This window comes from Pogona vitticeps, chromosome 5 (genome assembly GCF_051106095.1).
Source record: "Pogona vitticeps strain Pit_001003342236 chromosome 5, PviZW2.1, whole genome shotgun sequence".
In the NCBI taxonomy this organism is placed as follows: Eukaryota; Metazoa; Chordata; class Lepidosauria; order Squamata; family Agamidae; genus Pogona; species Pogona vitticeps.
The window spans coordinates 14,992,358-15,014,155 of record NC_135787.1 but is presented as its reverse complement, the minus strand read 5'-3'; the positions used below and the strand labels follow the sequence as shown (position 1 = coordinate 15,014,155).

Below are 21,798 nucleotides of genomic sequence, written 5' to 3'. Positions count from 1 at the left end.
ATCTATCATTTTTTTCAACATGACTTTTATTATCTGATTATGCTGTATTTTCCTGTTTCTTCTTCTGCAGCATTGTGAATGGCTTTACAATTTGTAAAAATGAAACTTTTAAGTATAGAAAAGGCCTGAAAGTGAGTGGATGTTTGCTTTGAATTCACTTTTCTTGATGGTATGGAAGAAGTGCAGGTTGTTCTGTAATTGCCAACCAGACAAGTTTTGCAACATCCTGGGAAGCATAGAACATTCATTCTTAAAGACCGGATATGGGAACAGGATTAATACTCGTGGTCTGATCAGGCTCCTTAGTTCACCATCCTTTCACCTGGATTAGTCATAATCCTGCATGTTTTACAGCTTCTGCCCATGCAACTGTTGCAAAGGGAAGTGTGTGTTTATACACCTGTTTCCGTGCTCTTTGCCTCCCCCCCCCTTCATTTCATTGCCTCCATCTGCCAACCCTATTTTGTCCCAAGGCTCATTGCAAGAATGGATAGAGGCAGTAATTGCATTCTTGTTAGGTTTGTGTTCTTGTTTTGCTTCCGTCTGTGTAATGGTTTTACCCTCACTGCCATTTTTAGCTATAATCCTAGAGAAAGTTTAACTACAAACTCTTATTGCTCATGCTACTATATAGTGCTAATATATTCTTACACTGCTGGATGCCAGAAAGGGAGAAGAAGGTGGTATATTGTTTACATTAAATAGGATAGTGTTGGACTCCAGTTTCCATCAGTCCTAGCTACCATGGCCAATGGTAAGGAGTTACCGGAGCTGTAGTCCACCAACATCTAGGTGGCTGCAGTTCATTCATTTCTGATTCAAAAGAAATAGTTGATAAATTTTATTGAATCTGAAGCAGCATTTTTAAAGCTTCTCAAAATGTGACGCTCTTATTTATTCAGATGTCTTTCTAAAAAGTTAAATTTGTAGACCTGGTCAAATGGTGGTTGTTTCTTCTTTGGTTGAATGGGGACAAGGCTTTACGGTCCCGAGATTTCTAGTCTGTTAGAAATAGGAATCAGACTAAAGTGGTACAGATGTCACTGGACTGGATTCATGTTTTACTCCCACATAGTCAAATTCCTCAAAGTCTTTTAATGAAATGCTAATCTGTTGTAATCAGCCTGAGTGAATCAGGGATTGGTAATGTGATATAAAATCCTTTCCAGTGAAGGTCACTGGTTCACACCCTCTTTTGTAGGGTGTGGGGCAGCATAATGTGACGGTTAAAATAACCTTCCCCAAAGTGATGCCCTCCAAATGTGTTGCTGGAGATTATGGGACTTGTAATCCAAGACAACTGGAGAGTTACAGGTCTGAGAAGCCTGGATTAGAGAGTCCAACTTTGATTGGCTAGTCAAAGCCACACTCAGCTATAAAACGGGTTGTGAAAATGGAGTAGAGAAGGCTGAGGTAAGGGAAGAACAGAAGTCTGTAATACAAATCATGGGATTTGTAGCTAGAAAGGTACCATTTCTGAACTTTGGTCTCACCTGATCTTTTTTGGTCTTTTACTGTCAAAAGGCTTCCTTGGGTGACCCATCTAGGCCCTGAGTCTCCTATTTTGGGTAGACCTGGGTGATCATTCTGTACCTCATGGCCCTCAGGTAACCAGTTTGTGATTTGCCCTGTGTTTGATTCCCGTGAGGCAAAAGCGGAAATTCCAAAGTTGAGGATAAGAAAGTAGTTCATTGTCCTGGTCCATTTTCATCAGCCTCATTTTGCTATCAAGCTGCTTTTCTGGAATGCCTGTCTACTTACTTATTTATTTATTGGTTTCATGTCATAGAATCATAGAATAATTGAGTTGGAAGGGCACTATAAGGCCATGGAGTCCAATCCCACTGCTCAGTGCATGAATCCAAATCAAACCAAATGGATGTCCAATTTTCTCTTGAATGTCTCTACCGTTGGATGTCTATCTTGTCTTTCCCTGATGGCAGCTTTTCTCAAGATTCGAAGGCTGAATTCCTGGGGAGAGGGAAAACCCAGTGAGTCAATCACTAAACTCCTGTCGAAATAGGAAAATATTGCGTGTCAGTCGAAGGCTCATATCTAGGAGGTAGCTGGTCTAATCTCTCTCAGCAGGAGTTCCTGGGTTTGAAGTTACTGCTGAAAAGGCTCTGCTGGGAACCATGATTTGAATCTAATTGGCAGTCCCAACTAGAGTAGATCCACCAAATTAATGTGATTTACATGTGTGTTGACTCAATGGGTTTTGACTCTGGTTGACTTCGGTTGAGATTCCCCATGAGCTTTTCAGTCACTGAAGCCTGAATACTAGTACGTATTTCAAGCAAGGAAGGGGAAGACCTAGTGTTTATGGAAATGTGACAGAATTGTAGCAAGGAAGCTACAGTTCAATGCGCTTATTGATCTCGTACATATTCCACTTTTTTCCATGGGTGAGAACCTAAGCTACCATTACAAAAAATCTCTCTGAGGGCTCAGTTTAATTCAGGTACAACGTATTGTTGAAACAGAGCCATTCATTTGGTGCTGTCATTCTTCTTGAATCCAACTCTTAAATTTGGTTGCATCAGGCTTATGTAATGCCATACCCCTTCAATCGTGTTTCTAGGTTTGTTCACTTTGTCTTGAAAGCAGTTATTGTCAGATCCTGTCCAATTAAGTGCAGGATGCGGCTGCAGTGGACCAAATGCTTTTTATATAATGCAGAAGAGCCTGACTTATTTATCAGAAATACACACACAGCAATTTATTCTTCGCATTTGAAAGCCAATAAGAGATTCCCCCTCCCTCTACTGCTTCCACCCATCTTCAATACAACTGAGATGAGAAATGTCAAACTCAGAGATTCCTCCTTCAGTTTCTTGGAAAATTAAATGAGGCACTGGCCTAAAAATAGACGAACAGGGGTGGCATCAGGAATATTTAGCATCAGGAATATTTACATTGCCTGTCTTTGAACAGATTGCTCTTGTGTACTTGAGAGCTTTAGTGCAGCTTCCAGCCAGCAGACACAGTGCAAGTCCTATGTATTTCCTTTGCACGCCACTCTTCCTTGGTGCTTTTGCAAAATGGTGTATTTCCCAACCACTGTGACAGAATAGGATATAAAATAACAAGTGTTTCACCCATCCTGGAAGGTGCTATTGTGCACGAATTCACGGGTGGAGTAGAAACAGCTCACCCAAATGCTTACTAATTTGGAGGATAGTAAGAGAAAAAGACTTGCAAAACACTGGAGACACAAGCCTAGATCTGGTTGGTAGTTCCATCTAGAGTTAGACCCTTTGGCCAGAATCCTATTTCCAATTTATGCTTATCGAAGGAAAATTGTGGAAATCACAGCAGAAAGTTGCCACTAATTAATGAGATGCTGGTTGAGTTCCTGGGCTAATGCACAGGAACCAGCACCTTGTCAATGAGTGGCAATTTTCCACCAAGACATATCTGATTATCCTTGCACAAGAATAAAGCAGCCATTGGATTCTGGCCAGTGAATCAATTGCCAAATAGTAAATTGATACCTAGATAACACCTACAAAACCCTTCGGTTTGTAGCCATTATCTGCTTGAAACAAGATATTTTAGTTGTCAGAGTGAAATGGTGGAATATAGTTGTATGAAAAATCTGTCAGTCACAGTATTTCTTTTGTTGGGTTTTGGTTTTTCTGTTGTTTAGTTTTCTGGATTTGTTAGCAACTATTGCATTTTGTTGTTTATTGTGGCAGTGAGGGTGTGGTCACACAGGGAAATAGATTGCAATTTGGACCACTAGTGGAGCAGTCTGATGTGATTTATTTCCTGACGATCATACGAAGCATGGGGGTGGTGGTGGATGTGCTCTGACCCAACCTTGATCTGCACCTAAGCTGGACCTTTTTGGTCTAGCAGTAGGGCTTATAGTTTTGGGGGCCATGCTGGAGCAATTCCCCAGCAGATGGAAGGGTCACTTTAAGGGAGTTTGCTCCAGATCCTGAAGCTGAGGCTCCAATACTTTGGCCATCTCATGAGAAGAGAAGACTCCCCGGAAAAGACCCTGATGTTGGGAAAGTGTGAAGGCAAGAGGAGAAGAGGACGACAGAGGACGTCCAACATGAATTTGACCCAACTCTGGGAGGCAGTGGAAGACAGGAGGGCCTGGCGTGCTCCGGTCCATGGGGTCACAATGAGTCAGACACGACTTTAATGACTAAACAAAAAAACATGAAATATCCCACCTGGTCTATATTACCTTCAGAAGAACTCAAGCTTAATTGTTCTCAATGTTTGCTTTTCACAAGTATTTGACTTTTGTTTGTTTGTTTGTTTGTCTGTTTGTTTGTTTGTTTGTTTGGCACAGTGTATCTCCGGGCTTTGAAGGTATGAAAGAACAGGAGATCTGCAATAAAATTATGGCTCAGATGCTGGAACACTGCCATACCCTGTTTGAATGGGAACACCCAAAGAAGGAGAATGAGATGCATCCATGTGAGGAGCTGGCGAAAATTATATTAGTAAAAGTGAGTCCTTGAACACTTGCGCTTTCTGTTTCTGAGCTGTTTTCTTGAATGTAATTACATACCACGTTGAAGGAACAGTGTGCGGTGAATATGTCAGTGGCTCTGAGTTTCTCTGCTTGAGATGGGAGAAGCTTTGAGTTGGGTGCATTTATTTGTCTTCTTTCTTTCTTCATTGTGATGTCAGCCCAAAGTGCGCAGTGCAAACATTTTCCATCAGCTCTCTCTGTGTGTGCATCAAAATGCACACATATCTTGCTATAGTCAAGAATGAACAAAGGCAAGGTCGGGGAGTGTGGAATGTATGTTTATTTTTATTTCAGTTTACTTGCTATTTGTCCTCTTGGAATCCACTCTCACCCCACTTCTTTAAAATTCAGCAAAAGAAAATACACATAGATCTTTAAGGGAGAAAAACAACTAAAGGAGAAATTTCTAACAGAAGAACAGCTTCATAGAAAAGAGTAAAGTGATTCTCCCCATTCAGTTGTCTCTGTTTTACAGCCTCTCCATGGTAATATTTCATTAATGCAAACACGTCAGGGAAATGTTGTGCTGAACTAGTGTTATAACACACAGCATTGCTTTTGAAATGGTGGTGGGTTTGAATCATGATTAGAGATGGGGTTATTCGTATTTGAACAGGAATATCCCCACACAGGTGGCGTTAACAAGGGTCCAGCGGCCAGACAGTTCACTCACCGATTCTCTGCGGATGCAGGCGGCGCGATTCTACCCATGGATCTGCGGTGCGCGATCCACTCACCACTCACGGCAGGAGGCGGGAGGACAAGCTTTGCTGCAAGGTTGAAAGTTGGCGAGCGGATCGTGCGCTGTGGAGCCATTTCTAGAATCGCGCCATCCACGGTGGATTGGTGGGTGGACTGTCCGGCCCCATGGGGCTGGACCCTCATGAATGTCGCCTGTGCAGGGATATTTGTATACGAATACCCCCGTGTCTAATCATGAACAGTTTAATTGTGGTTCTGCCAAGCACTGCCTTGATGATCGTAACTGGAGTCACTTTCCTATTCTTTATCTTTCTGTGAGAGACCTTGTTAAATTTCCCTCACTTCTCCCTTTCAGGCTGTACTGTCATTCCTTTTCCTGCCAGTTGTCATGATGCCTCACAACATCATGCCATCCTTTGGTAGGAAGCCCCAGCCTTGCTAAGTTGGAAAACCTGATTTGGTTGTGAGGGCCTTTTCCATCCCAGCCCACTTGATCAGCACCCCCTTGACCTTCGACCGAATCCTTTCAGTTTAGGCACCTGAACTTTTTCCCTACAATGTTAAATCCTAACAGTTTTAGGAAAAGTAGCCATTTTAGTTTTCAGAGACATTTACAGAAAGCTCACACTGAAATACATTTGCAACACAGCACTTGTGCTTTTGTGTATGTTTTTGTTGTCCACTTCCAGGCTGTGTGTCTTTTCGAACGTTTTTCGGATAGGAATTGGGAATTGCAATAGCACAGCTTATTGCTCTCCCCTCAATAACATGGTGTACCTTTATAAGGTTGGACGCCTCTGCAGTTGCATTGTGTGGGGTTGCCCAACCTGGTGTCCCCCAGGATAACAATCCAGTTTACTTATGAGACCCTGTGAGGACTATATTGCAAATAGAGATTAGAACTTTGTATTTGTATCCCTGAATATGAAGCGTGGTACCTAAAGTGCCATGGAGGTCCATTCCCTTCCCTGTGAACCAGCCCAGTCCACTCACCAGGTTCTGTGCAGCCTGCAAGTCCGGTTGGAAGCAACATCATGCCAGTCAAGGAAGTGGCCTGACTGGCTCATCATCCCACCTCCTTGTCAGATGGTCAACTGCATGGAGAAGCAGGGCAGAGCTGGTTGGGCTACTTCTGTGACTGGCATGATGTCACCACCATTAGATACATGCATTGTGAAGAGCTTAGTGTTTGGACTGGGCACTGCAGATGGTGACAGCAGCTACGAAATTAAAAGACGCCTGCTTCTTGGGAGGAAAGCGATGACAAACCTTGACAGCATCTTAAAAAGCAGAGACATCACCTTGCCAACAAAAGTCCGAATAGTCAAAGCTATGGTTTTTCCTGTAGTGATGCATGGAAGTGAAATCTGGACCATAAAGAAAGCTGACAGCTGAAGAATTGATGCTTTTGAATTCTGGTGCTGGAGGAGGCTCTTGAAAGTCCCCTGGACTGCAAGGAGAACAAACCTATTTATTCTAAAGGAAATCAACCCTGAGCGCTCACTGGAAGGAGAGATCCTGAAGCTGAAGCTCCAATACTTTGGCCATCTCATGTGAAGAGAAGACTCTTTGGAAAAGACCTTGATGTTGGGAAAGTGTGAAGGCAGGAGGAGAAGGGGATGACAGAGGATGAGATGGTTGGACAATGTCATCAAAGTGACCAACATGAATTTGACCCAACTCGGGGAGGCAGTGGAAGACAGGAGGACCTGGCGTGCTCTGGTCTATGGGGTCATGAAGAGTCGGACATGACTAAAGGACTAAACAAATTCTGTGGGGAGGGAATGGACCTCTGTGGCACCTGTGGTGTTGTGCTTCATATCCGTGCTCCCAAGAATATGAATACGAAGCTCTCATCTCTATTTGCAAATAGTTTGCTCTCATCTCTAATTGCAAATAGTTCCCCTCTATCTATCAAGCTGTCCCTTGTGTATCTGACCTCTCACAGATTTCTTAACCAGAATAAAACTGGGTACCTGAAGGAAATACTTGCAAAGTCACACAGAGAGGTGCCTCCAGGAAGGGAAAAAATTACTGATGTCATTGCCCTTCCACATGTGCTTTTTCTTCAGTTGGATTTTGGTCCATGTGTTTTTTGAGCAGCAGTCACCAGAAGGCCTGGCTATTAGCCCTGCTGGCTAGGCGTGTAAGTGTTATTTGCCTACCTATATCCCTCCCTAGCTGGCATGATTTCTCCTCTGCTAGACTAAAGTTCATGCCAGCAGGTTTAAAGTAGTAAACATGGGTGGTATAAATGGAACAGGGCATGTGAAGGCATCTCTAACATCTTGATTGTTTTTTAGTTCAAGAGAACATTTTCTTCTCACACATCACATTGTACTACAGTGAGCAGATGGGTATGTTTTTGTGTATCTACTAGAGACATAAAAGGAAAAAAGATCTGTTTGTGCCAGGAAGGCATTTTTAAATGAGTAAGGATGGGGTGAATAATGCAGTATTTTATAGATGGATGTTTGCCACTTCATGGGTTCCTCACCTTTGGTATCCTTTTTAACTGCCAGGGAGGGGGAGTCTTGCCACTTTGCAGGCCAAGCTCCTCATCTGAAATCTCTTTCTAACAAGGTGGTACCTCTATATTAGCTGTTCCCAGTGTGTCAGTCAATAGACCATGGTCTTTATTCATAGAGAACGCTAAGCTGGGATTTCTGAGGATCCTGGCTAATAGATCATGAGAAACCATGATTCTCCAAGGGAAGAACAGCAATTCCTGTTTCACATGCGAAAGGAGCAGTTCCCAAGCTATTTCACACGGTGCCTCTCTTTTTTGATTTTTGAGAAACCCACGTGTCTCCACACCTCTCCTTTTCCATCACCTCTTCAGCAAAAAAATAAAATAAAAATCAATCCATGATTCAACATAGAAAATAAACACAAAGCTATAGTCTTAAAAAGTTATTTAAATAAGCAAGCAAGCAAGCAAGTACAGTAATTTGTATACTGCCTGATTTAGCAGTTTGCATTACCCTGGGTGGTTAACAATAGTATGAATTGATCAGTCTCTTGATGGGGCATAGAAGCTAACTTCTGAAATGAATCCTGACAAGTTGGTCCTCTAATAAGACGGGATTTGTAAGTCTGCTTCAAACCTTGGCTTTAAACTCTGGTTTAAGAAGCAAACTAGGAATCTGAGTCTGGGGGTAACTCAGCTTTTTTATTCTGATAGATTTCTGGTTATTAAGTGGCTTCCACTTGCAGGAGGAGCCAAGGAGAAACAACGAGACAGCAATGTGCTGCCATCCTGCTTGTTACGAAGAATTCTGGCATAGCATTTTGTGGACAGTTCTGGTGACTATGGCCCATACAGGGGGCACCTTTCCCCACAACTGCGGTGGGATCTTTATTTACTCAGAGCGTGGAGTGCAATTCTGGGTATACAGCAAAATAACTGTCATGTTTTGGAAACTTGCTTTAAGCTGTTTTTTCTCATTCTGCTTTCCTGATCAATAGTCAACCATGGTTATCTCACTTGTTGGTGTAGCAATAAACCATAGTTGAGTTTCCTTAACCATGATTTGGAGTGACTACTGAATTTAGCTATTATAGCAATGGCACACAAACTCTTTAGCCAGCTTGCTCAGATCTTTTCCATGATCTGCTACCTGATCCTTGTTTTTTAAATAGAGATGCCAGAGATTTAACCTGTGACCTTCTGCTTGCAAAAGTGTACATCTGAGACACAGTTGATCCTTGCATACTCCCAATCTCTCTGTCTGGTTAAACTTAGTACATTCTGAAAAACAGTAAAAATTGAGAATCTGTTATGTAAATCCAAGATAAATTTACATGGATTTTGCTTAAGCGGTATATTTCTAAACGAGTTGCTTTTTGGAGTACATTTTAGCATAGGATATTCACAGACAACAGTGATGCAAAAGTTAAATTAAAGAAATCACGCTTAGAAATTATGTATTATTCCCATTTTTCATCCATTGCCATTTTGGATTTTTCTCATTTTTAATTCAGTTTTTAATTCATACTATTATAAGCAATGGCAAGAAACAACAGACAGCTAATTCAGATTATAAAGTTAACAAATATCAACTTGTGGGCAGTGGTTACTAAAACCACTCGGAATGACAACGTCCAGGGAAGCACATTGTTGAGATCGGCATGTCTTTCCACAAATTGGTATGGCTGATTGCAAAAGAAATGTCTAAGTTTAAAAAAGCTTTAAAATTGAATATTTCAATGTAATGGAATATTCCTTCCTAACCTTATCAGATAAGTGTAAATGTATCTCCAGTACATAGTTTATAGCAGTTTGATTCCACTAATTGTCATGGCTTCATCCACAGAACCTTGGGGTTATTCGTTTGGTGAAGCATTTAGAATTCTGCCAGAGAGTTCTAATTAGCCCTTTTGAACTATTACACTCCAGCTCTCCAGCAGAGTCTTCTAAGTACCTCTCCAGACTACAAATCCCATAAAATGGATCTGTGATAATTAAAGTGATAGCTGAGTATGATAGTGAGCAGTGTAGATGTGCTTCATTTTTTCATTAATGGCAGATTCCCATAACCATCAACATTTAATACATTTTTTTCATTATTATTCCCCCACAAGATTTATTTCCAATTAAGCAGCAGCAATACAGGAAAAGATATATAATAGTGTTTGGTGAAGCAAGTGCACTGTGTTAATTGCTTGTCATATCTCTTCACAGGAGGCCAACTTCAACCAGGCTGTGCCAATTGTTCTGACGAGTGTTGAAAAAGAAGCACCAAAATTAAGTCCAAGAAATAAGGTAGGAGGAAGTGGGTGTATCGGTCATTACTTTTTTCCGTGACTGTTTTCGTTTGATTGAATGTCCCATCCTCTATTGATTCCTAGTTTGGCCTTCCAGACATTTTGAACTTTGATTCCCAGAAACCACCCTTTTTTTTCTTTTTCTTTTTCTTTCTGAGTTTTGCCATCTTGGAAACATGCTGGTTAGAATTAATTGTAATAATTGTATTATATATGTTTATTTTAACGTGTTTTAACCTATGTAAGCAGCCCCGAGTAGACGTAGTCTAGAGGGGCGGGGAAAAAACAAAAAAAATACATAAATTCAGAAGGTAAGGATTTGTGGGATTTGTAGTCCAAAATATCAACAGGGATGGATTTCTCCACATTTTGCTGTCCATGTACGCTTCCTTCTGTCAGCCTTAGAACTGTGCTCTTGAAGTGTTTCATTTCATGTTGGCAGACTAGGATGGGTCTCAAATCCACTGCGGGTATATCCAGCATTCCTATCTCCAGACTGAAGAAGTTAACGTTCTCTATGTATGGAGTCTGAAGTTAAGAATCATGATTTTCCAGAGTTTATGATCACATGAAAAGTCTCCAGACAAAGCAGAGTCTCTTCTCTTACACAAAGATCTCACTGTTTAAACCTTCAACTTTTCTCCTCCTCACCTGAATAGAGAGCTGAGGACCAGAAAGATGTCAGTGTTAAGATTGATCTCCCCATCCTCTGAGAAGGGAATACAGTGGTACCTCGCTTAACGGAGATAATCCATTCCAGGAAAATAGCTGTTAAGTGAAAACGTAAAGCGAAAATAAAAAGCCCATTGAATCGCATTGAAAACCGTTCAGTGCATTCCAATGGGCAAAAAACTCACCGTCCAGCAAAGATCCTCCATACAGCAGCCATTTTCAGTGCCTGTATAGCGAGGAATACGTCCCTAAACACAGCGGGGAGCCATTTTAATTACTCGGCAGCCATTTTGAAACTGCCGATCAGCTGTTAAAAAAACATCGTTTTGCGAAGAATCGGTTCCCGAAGCAGGGAACCGATCATCGCAAAGCAAAAAAAACCCTATTTAGACTATCGTTTTGCAATCGCAAATGCGATTGTAAAAACATCGTTGTGAAGCGGATTTGATGTAATGCGGGGTAATTGTAAAGCGGGGCACGACTGTACCATACATTTGGAAAGAGGTATTGGTGTGGCAGAAGGAATTCTCCTTAGAAGTGCAATCCAGAGATCCCCATGGCCCAGAAGGTTCATTCCCAAAGGAGCTCATTTTGCCTAAACCTCTCTGGCCTGAAAAGGTTGCATTGTCTTCAACTTTGAGGACGCCAACCCCAACTCAGAGACAGAGCATTCTTCTTGCAGTATCAGTGCCAGTGGTAGGCAAGCCTCTTCTAACTGACGAGACTTCTCTCACTAGAGCAGGGCTACCTATACAAATTCAGGTGTGGCTCTGTGATCAATCTGAGTTTACTTGAGGGGTGGGGCCTTTGTGTGGCCCTTTGGATGGTGTTGAACTGCAACTCCCATCAGCCTTTAGCTCATACTAGCTAATAAGGGTTGTTGCAGACCAACAAGATCTCCAGAGTCACAGATTGCCCACACCAGGTTATCGTGAAATAATGTTTGAACATTGCTCTTTTGAGTCCCCCTGTTGAGCGCCTCCATGGAACCATCCATCCTCAACTCTTGCCTTGAATTAATCTTCCCTGTGTTGCTGTCCTGGTGTCTGGACTTTGCCTTGCTTCGCCTTACCCGAATGTGTCTTGACAAAACCTGGACCTTCCCCTCTTGGCTTTGCCTGATTCCCCATTGCAAATTCTTTTCCCCGTTCAGAACTATGATGCTGTTGTAGACCTTCATTCATCAATTCATTTTGCCTATACACTGTTTTTCTTCCCAAAAGGGGAGGGGGGACTCAAGGCAGCTAAAAATACTTAGAAAACAGAAAACAGCTAAAAATACGACAAATCCAAATGCTAGAAAGCAATTAAAACATACTACATAGTAAAACAATAACAGAATAAAAATCATTTTAAAGGATCTACAAAAGGCGTTTAAAAAGTACAACATTGCTTATTAACACAATTTCCTTTGGAACTAATTATTGGCCGAAAGCTTGTTTTTACATAAAGGTCTTAACTTGCATAAAGGTCCCCTTAAGGAGGGGAACAGCAGGGAGTTTACAGGTTGGGAGCAACTGTTAGTAAGGCCCTCTCTAGTGTCCTCACCAGGCATGCTGGCGCTGTCACTGCTGCCAAGAGATTGACGTCCTCCCCACGTCTTAAACCCTTGGCCATCTCATAAGGGGAGATGCAGTACTTTGGATATGCTTGACTCAAGTTCTTTAGGGCTTTGTAGGTTAAAACCAGTGCTCAAAATTATCAAATATTTTTGGGGTGCGCTGAAGAAAATAGAGTTACAACCAGTCTCCAAGGTCCTCGCAGAGAAGAAAACATGAGACAACAGCTTCTTCTTTAAAGCTTATACAGTATTACACATGTACAGTCTTCATACAGTAAATACCCCAACAGCATGTCCTGTAGCAACTCTGCAATTTTCCACCGCACATGTGTGTTCCTATGCACACTATCATAGGAACTATCATCCTAGGTGATCACATAATAATTACATCAGCCTTCTGCCTGGTCAGCATGACTCGGCTTTATACACAGCTGTACAACATGGCTGATTAACAACTTCCTTTATACATTCAGTCTAAGACGTTAATTTCTTCTATTTCTTCTAAAGAAGAAATTAATTATAAAGAAGAATTGTTGTAATTTCCTGACAAGAATTGTCACCAGAAATGGAGCAGTAGCCGGAGAAGCTGTCATGTTGTGCAATTTCTGTTAAAGGGCCAGACAAGTTGGTACTCTCCTATTGTTTTTCCCCCCCTTGATGGTTGGCTGTTCTGCCTAGAGTTTATGGAAGCTGTACTTTAAGGTGCCTGGATCTCATCACACAGCCTACCTTTGATTAGCCCAGCCAGACATGGATACAGCATGGCAGACACAGCGAGACTCTGGCTAAAGATGGGAACTGTGGCCAGATCAGGGGCTGCTGTGTATCCACGAATACCATGCTGTCATCTGGACTCTGTCTACTCTGCATTTAATCCAATCAAATAGTGTACCAAGGAATGACCCCAAAGCTGTGCTTTGTGTAAATGATATAAATGAAGCCAGAGTTTGCAGTTTACTTTGTGCACAGAATTTGTACAATTCTGTTTTGTACAATTTATTCTGGGGAGAGACAGTGGAGCTAACTGGGGCTCTGGGAGCCTCATTTCTGGCCACTGAGGAACCTTACACAGCAGACCCCCCCCCCCAATTTTGATGTCCGGGCAGACTCAAACTTTCATTCATACATGGGCAGCCAAGGGCTTAAAGCATGTATTTTTGAAAGATGAAAACTGAGATGAGGTGCCTGAGATCTTACAGCAATACAGTGGTGCCTCGCTTAACGATTTTAATTGGTTCCAAAAAATTCATCGCTATGGGAAAACATCGTTAAGCGAAACACGGTTTCCCATACAAATGCATTGAAAACCGGATAATCTGTTCCAATGGGAATGGATTACCTTCCTTAAGCGAAAATCGCCATAGGAAACATCGCTAAGCGAAACGCGGTTCCCCAATTGAAATGCATTGAAACCTATTCAATACATCTCAATGGGGGGAAAAATTACAACAAATGTAAAAAGAGTCGGAACAAAGTCAAATTACTTTAACAAAGGGTTTATTAAGTGCACTTATGATTTCAAGCATTCTAAACATTTTTTGAACATTTTTAAACGTATAAAAAACAGCCAACATGAGGCTGTCAAAACCATCGTTAAGCGAAACAGGGGGACCCAAACTGTCATCGCTATGTGAAGCATGGTCCCAAACATCGCTATGCGAAAATCGCCCATAGGGAACATCATTAAACAGAGCGCAAGATCGCTCCGAAAAAGCCATCGCTAAGCGAATTTGTCGTTAAACGAAGCACTCGTTAAGCAAGGCACCACTGTATTGCATTCTGTATGCAAGCAGAAACAGTCTGAAGGTACTGCATTTTTAAGGCTTTGATATTTAATTTAACTCACTTCCACTCTGACCAGTTGACAAACAGGTCTTTGAGAGCCAACAACAGAGGATGTTTATCCATGTTGTTCCTAATATTTTCTTCTTTTTTGAAGAAAGCTGTGGAAGATGCAGTCAAAGAGTGATGATGGAGTGGGAATCTTCAGGCTTTTACTTAAAGGAAAAGTGCAGCATAGGGGGAAAGATGAGAGAGGATATGGGATGGAAAGCCACGAAGAAGAATGGCTTTCACTAAAACCTCTGAATTCTTTGGTTGCAATCTTTATGGTTGCGTTTTTGCCAAAGAATGAACTATCACAGGAAAAATTATACATGACTAGGCCTCGCATGTCATTTAGTGTTGAGAACGAAGTCTGAGACTCATTGAAATGCAAGGTTAAGGAGGGCACCTCTCCCTTTCGGTGCACGATGGGCACCTGGTTTGCTTGAGGCTAAAGGTGATACTCTCAGCCATTTAAAATTGCTTGGGCTTTTTTTGCTGTGTTCAAAGTGCTGGAAGATGGATGCTTACCCGTGACCTAGAATCCCCGAGCCAACAAATCTCAGCCAGATACGTATTTCCCCCTTTAAAAAAAATGCAAAAACTCTCTGCCTCTGGGTTTAAAAGTTCTTCTGGGCTGTAGTCCAACAGAGAGTATGTTTACCTTCGGGAAAGCTGCCCCACTTATGAACCCTTCCCCGACCTGCAGTACAAAAGGGGTGCCTAGCTTACAGACGCAGACTGTGTCCATGTTTTTGTCGTTTGCTTTCTGGTTGCGTTTTAATTAAATCTTCCTTTTGCAGTAGTAGACAAATTGGGCACCTGTTTTTTTCAAAAAAACAACCAGCCAAGCCATGAAGCTTCGTTCGGAGTGATCCCGGCGAAGCTGTTCTATAAACACACACTTGACATGTTTTGGCACGTACGCCCAGCTTTTTGTCACCTTGCCAGGAGATTTTAGTTGTTCCGCTGTTGCCTTGATGTTTGTTTGCATTCTGGATTTAATTTGGACAAGGGGTGCCTTTGCAATCCACCCACTGCAATACGTAACAAAATGCCAGCACTCCTTAGTCATGTCCTCTTTAGTTTATATTGATTCTGTTCTTGGTGGTTGACCCTTGAATGTGTAAAGGCAGTCACTCTGCGTGGTGCTGGTGGCAGTGGGGTCTGCTACATATAGATGTCTCCATCCTCGAACCCTGTGAACTTCTTGTTAATGCAAGCTGAGCATTTGCCTTCCCAGACTGCTGAGAATGTCTTCTCGTAATGTTTGTATTATCAGCTAAGGGGCTGTTCATAGAAAGTGAGCCAGCCTTGCCAGTGTTTCCTTTCCTAACTCAGAACTGACAAGTTCAGCATGAGCTTGTGGCAGTGTCATTTTAACCCTTTGTGGTATTTACAATTCAGACTTGTCAGTAATGCAGCTCCCTCTGATTTGGGTAGGTGCGGAATTTATTTCATCGTGTCATTTCTCTTTCTTTGGTTTTCCCCTTTTCTATCAGTTTTAGATGTCTGTCCTTGTGTGTGTGTGTGTTTAGTCGTTTAGTCGTGTCCGACTCTTCGTGACCCCATGGACCAGAGCACGCCAGGCCCTCCTGTCTTCTACTGCCTCCCGGAGTTGTGTCAGGTTCATGTTGGTTGCTTCGCAGACACTGTCCAGCCATCTCATCCTCGGTCGTCCCCTTCTCCTCTTGCCATCACACTTTCCCAACATCAGGGTCTTTTCCAGGGAGTCTTTTCTTCTCATTAGATGGCCAAAGTACTGGAGCCTCAGCTTCAGGATCTGTCCTTCCAGTGAGCACTCAGGGTTGATTTCCTTTAGAACTGATAGGTTTGTTCTCCTTGCAGTCCAGGGGATTCTCAAGAGCCTCCTCCAGCACCACAATTCAAAGGCATCAATTCTTCGGCGGTCTGCTTTCTTTATGGTCCAGCTCTCACTTCCATACATCACGACAGGAAAAACCATAGCTTTGACTATTCGGACTTTTGTTGGCAGGGTGATGTCTCTGCTTTTCAAGATGCTGTCCAGATTTGTCATCGCTTTCCTCCCAAGAAGAAGGCGCCTTTTAATTTCAGGGCTGCTGTCTCCATCTGCAGTGATCATGGAGCCCAGGAAGATAAAATTTGACACTGCCTCCATATCTTCCCCTTCTATTTCCCAGGAGGTGATGGGACCAGTGGCCATGATCTTAGTTTTTTTGATGTTGAGTTTCAGACCGTTTTTTGCACTCTCCTCTTTCACTCTCATTACAAGGTTCTTTAATTCCTCCTCACTTTCTGCCATCAGAGTGGTATCATCTGCATATCGGAGGTTGTTGATATTTCTTCCGGCAATCTTAATTCCGGCTTGGGTTTCTTCCAGTCCAGCCTTCCGCATGATGTACTCTGCATATAAGTTAAATAAGCTGGGGGACAATATACAGCCTTGCCGTACTCCTTTCCCAATTTTGAACCACTCAGTTGTTCCATGACCAGTTCTGACTGTTGCTTCCTGTCCCACATATAGGTTTCTCAGGAGACAGATAAAGTGGTCAGGCACTCCCATTTCTTTAAGAACTTGCCATAGTTTGCTGTGGTCCACACAGTCAAAGGCTTTCGCATAGTCAATGAAGCAGAAGTAGATATTTTTCTGGAACTCTCTGGCTTTCTCCATAATCCAGCGCAAGTTAGCAATTTGGTCTCGAGTTCCTCTGCCTCTTCGGAATCCAGCTTGTACTTCTGGGAGTTCTCGGTCCACATACTGCTGAAGCCTACCTTGTAGGATTTTGAGCATAACCTTGCTAGCGTGCGAAATGAGTGCAATTGTACGGTAGTTGGAGCATTCTTTGGCACTGCCTTTCTTTGGGATTGGGATGTAGACTGATCTTTTCCAATCCTCTGGCCACTGTTGAGTTTTCCAAACTTGCTGGCATATTGAATGTAGCACCTTAACAGCATCATCTTTCAAGATTTTAAATAGTTCAACTGGAATGCCATCACCTCCACTGGCCTTGTTGTTAGCCAGGCTTTCTAAGGCCCACTTGACTTCGCTCTCCAGGATGTCTGGCTCAAGGTCAGCAACTACATTGTCTGGGTTGTCCGGGATATCCACATCTTTCTGATATAATTCCTCCGTGTATTCTTGCCACCTCTTCTTGACGTCTTCTGCTTCTGTTAGGTCCCTCCCATTTTTGTCTTTTATCATGTTCATCTTTGCGCAAAATGTTCCTCTAATATGTCCAATTTTCCTGAACAGATCTCTGGTCTTTCCTTTTCTGTTATCTTCCTCTATTTCTTTGCATTGTTCATTTAAGAAGGCCCTCTTGTCTCTCCTTGCTATTCTTTGGAAGTCTGAATTCAAGTTTCTGTAACTTTCCCTATCTCCCTTGCATTTTGCTTCCCTTCTCCTCTCTGCTATTTCTAAGGCCTCGTTGGACAGCCACTTTGCTTTCTTGCATTTCCTTTTCTTTGGGATGGTTTTCGTTGCTGCCTCCTGGACAATGTTACGAGCCTCTATCCAAAGTTCTTCAGGCACTCTGTCCACCAAATCTAGTTCCTTAAATCTGTTCTTTACTTCCACTGTGTATTCATAAGGGATTTGGTTTAGATTATACCTGAGTGGCCCAGTGGTTTTTCCTAATCTCTTCAGTCTAAGCTTGAATTTTGCTATGAGAAGCTGATGATCAGAACCGCAGTCAGCTCCAGGTCTTGTTTTTGCTGACTGTATAGAGCTTCTCCATCTTTGGCTGCAGAGAATATAATCAATCTGATTTCGATATTGCCCATCTGGTGATTTCCATGTATAGAGTCGCCTCTTGTGTTGTTGGAAAAGAGTGTTTGTGATGACCAGCTTATTCTCTTGACAAAACTCTATTAGCCTTTGTCCTGCTTCGTTCTGAACTCCAAGGCCAAACTTCCCTGTTGTTCCTTTTATCTCTTGGTTCCCTACTTTAGCATTCCAGTCCCCTAGAATGAGAAGAACATCTTTCTTTGGTGTCAGTTCTAGAAGGTGTTGTAAATCTTCATAGAATTGTTCAATTTCAGTCTCCTCAGCAATGCTGGTTGGTGCATAAACTTGGATTATTGTGATGTTGAATGGTCTGCCTTGGATTCGTATTGACATCATTCTATCATTTTTGAGATTGTATCCCATTACAGCTTTTCCCACTCTTTTGTTGACTATGAGGGCTACTCCATTCCTTCTACGGGATTCTTGTCCACAATAGTAGATATGATAATCATCTGAGCTGAATTCGCCCATTCCTGTCCATTTTAGTTCACTGATGCCCAGGATGTCGATGTTTATTCTTGCCATCTCCTGTTTGACCACCTCCAGCTTCCCAATGTTCATAGATCTTACATTCCAGGTTCCTATGCAGTATTTTTCTTTGCAGCATTGGATTTTCCTTTCACTTCCAGGCACGTCCACAGCTGAGCGTCCTTTCGGCTTTGGCCCAACCACTTCATTAGCTCTGGAGCTACTTGTACTTGTCCTCCGCTCTTCCTCAGTAGCATGTTGGACGCCTTCCGACCTGAGGGGCCCATCTTCCAGCGTCATATCTTTTAGCCTTTTGTTTCTGATCATGGGGCGTTCTTGGCAAAGATACTGGAGTGGCTTGCCATTTCCTACTCCAGGTGGATTGCGTTTAGTCGGAACTCTCCACTATGTCCTGTCCGTCTTGGGTGTCCCTGCACGGCATAGCCCATAGTTTCTCTGAGTTACTCAAGCCCCTTCGCCACGACAAGGCAGCAATCCAATCTGTCCTTGTACCACGGTTTAACTGCCGGTGGCGCTGTGGTTAAACTGCAGTACTGCAGTCAAAACTCTGCAACTCTGCTCACAACCTAGTTTCAATCCCATGTAACTGGCGGCTTGAGGTTCATCAGCTTTTCCTCCTTCCTAGGTTGGTACCCAGCTTGCTGGGGCAGGGGAGAACAATTTGTAGCACCCAGAGAGTGCTTTAAGCGCTGTGCGACGGCATATAAGCAGCACGCTTTGCTTTTTGTTTTGACATTAAAGAATGATCCTGTATAGAATCATTTATCAGGAACTGTTTTGACATAACACCATTCTGTTTTCCTTTGGAGCAACATTCTTGGTTGCCCTTGGAGACGTTTTCATTGCTGATGTTTTAGGGCTGCTCCACCTTGCGGTATTCTCTGCAGCCAGTTCTGGGGTGGTTCTGCGTCCTTCTGATATTTTGTGTTGCAGATTTGAATAGATCACCCTGGTATTTGCTTCCACAGAGCAAATGCCTAACTTTTGTTTTGACTCCCTCACCATCTTAAAGTGCCTCTTTCCATTTCCTTTGCAGCATCTCTTTCTCACTCTGGAGCGAGAGGACTTGAGCTAGGAAGGTGAAAAAGGAAGGGGTGTCCAAAAGAAGAGATGAGTTAAACTGGTGGGAAATGGCAAGAGATGTGTAAAAGCAACAAAACTGGCCTGCCAGTCTGTGCTGAAACTTCCTCAATGAAATTGGGGAACAGGATTTCATTATACTTCACTAAACTCCGGCTACATGAGTATATACAGCTTCAAAAATCAAGGAATTTATTTGTTTGGTATATATTTCATCTTTCCCCCAGAACAAGGGCTCAAGGCAGCTGCAAAATTTCAAACAGATACAGCTAAAACAAGTACAGTGGGGTCTTCACTTGAGAACTTAATCCGTATTGGAAGGCAGTTCTCAAGTCAAAAAGTTCTCAAGTCAAATCTGCATTTCCCATAGGAATGCATTGAAAACCATTTGATCCGTATCTGCTCTTTTCCGTCCATAGAAATTAATGGGAAGCTGCTATTCCTCCTTCAACCACTAGAGGGGGATATTTTGTTTCTTTTTTTCTTAGGTCAAGAAAGGTTCAGGGAAGGCAGGGAAAATACAGTCCAGGCAGTACAGTGGACCCTTGACTTACAGAATTAATCCGTATTGGAACGGTGGCTGCAGGTCAAAAAGTCTGTAGGTCAAGTCTCCATTGACCTACAGTGCATTGAAAACCGATTAATCCTGTAACAGGCCGTTTTTGTTCCATTTTGGTTTTTTTCTGGTCTGTAAGTCAAATCTCAGTCTGCAAGTCAAACCTAAATTTCGCGGCCAGAGAAGTCTGTAACTCAAAAAGTCTGTAAGTCAAGCCATCTGTAAGTCCACTGTACAGATAAAACCGTACACAAAGTTATCATGGTTAAAAATGTAATGTGACTTAACTCTAAATTGTGCCAGGTTGTAGATTCTTCTTTAAAAAAATCTTTCGGTACCTTGGTGAGTTGGTTGAATGGACAGTGGGATCAAAGCCATAATGACAGTCAGAATAAAGATTAGCACAGAGCAGCTTCCTTAAGATGAAAAATGTAATATGTAACAAACTCTTAGAATTAGTGTTGGAAATACACACTTTATGATACCATGTGTTTTCAGTTCTACTGTATGGCATAGGAGTGTAGACTTTTGTACAACCTGGTATAATACAGACAGAAAAATATGAAATGTAGATTTAGTGCAGAATGCTAAAAATTTCTTGGATGAAGCTGGAACTCGTAAAATGCAGAAAAGTAGAATACTTGAGTCACCGAGTGAGAAAAGAAAAGTACAGATTGTTGTAGCTAATCATTCAGAGTAAAAGAATGGAAAAAATAAAGTTAGGAAGGAAAGGAATTAATTGGGTGAAGGATTTTGGAGACTTTCTTTAGAGCTGCCAAGGAAAAATAGTTGTAGCGAGGTCTATTCCATTTGAAGAAGGGATAATCAACAACAAGAAGAATCTGCCCAGGAGTCTCATACAGTACATCCTCGACACCGGTCTGTCTTCCATGTTTATTTAGCAATATATTTCTCTTCATGCAAATAATGGGCCTATTGAATTCTGTGTCTTCTGTAGAAATTAATGTTCAGGAAATCATTTCTAGAATGCTGAGAGTTGAGTAAACTAATTCTAGGATGCTGGGAAGGATGACAAATCCCTTCCCCCACTCTGATTTTTCCCATCATGCGAATGACCAGTACTCTTGCTATTTGGTGGCATTTGGAAATCTGAGACCGAGACATATTCTGAGTAGAGTGATGCAGCAACAGTTAACTTGTTGTTCTCCCCCCTTCCATCTTTGAGCACAAGAGAGAGAGAAAGAAGAGAGGTGGAGAAGAGAGAGAGAGAGAGACTCTAGAATAAAATGGGAGAATTGTGTTGAGGATATTATTTGTTAATGGTCTCTCAATGAGTTAACTGTATCCTTCCAGCAAGGTTGTGCAGTAGTCAGGCTAAGAGAAGTTGATTAGCCCAAGGACATTGTCCCAAGTCTCAACCGGACACTCTAACCACTGTACTGTAGTGGTTCTCCAGGAGGTCTGTACCGTCTTCATGTTCTCTCACATGCCAAGAGAGCCCACATTGGGGTAGGAAACAGAGGCCTGTATTAAGTCTGCATGAGAAAACACTGTCATCTAGGTAAATTGCTAAAATGTGTATCTTATTTTATATTTTAATTGAGAACATGTTTTCTAAACATATTTACAAGTAATCTCTAGAACAAAGGCAGAGAATCTGTGGCCCATCTGAATGCTTTGGCCAGTGACTCCCATTAGCCTCAGCCAGTGCGCAAAATGCACTCCTCTACATGTTGTTCAGCTGCACCTCCCAGCATTTCTTACCATTCATTGGCAATGTCGGCTAGGTCTGATGGGGGTTGCAGTCCCGCAACGTCTGGAAGACTGTACCTTGTGCGCCCCAATGTATGTGGTCTTGAGCTTCTTGGAAGGAAGTTGCGAAATAAATACAGCAAGCAGATAAAATTGTTGTATGGGTGGAA

General features: G+C 42.3%; 1 protein-coding gene across 5 annotated transcripts in view; it reads left to right on the top strand.

The window, feature by feature from the left end:
- FAM13A (family with sequence similarity 13 member A) overlaps nucleotides 1-21,798 on the top strand; it is a 177,466-nt gene that overhangs the window by 29,503 nt on the left and 126,165 nt on the right. For all 5 annotated transcript variants that reach the window (XM_078394557.1, XM_073001961.2, XM_078394558.1 and 2 more), the window contains 2 exons: nucleotides 4,310-4,469; nucleotides 9,882-9,962. In XM_078394557.1, the coding sequence (XP_078250683.1) occupies nucleotides 4,310-4,469; nucleotides 9,882-9,962 (241 nt within the window). The remainder of the gene's footprint in view (nucleotides 1-4,309; nucleotides 4,470-9,881; nucleotides 9,963-21,798) is intronic.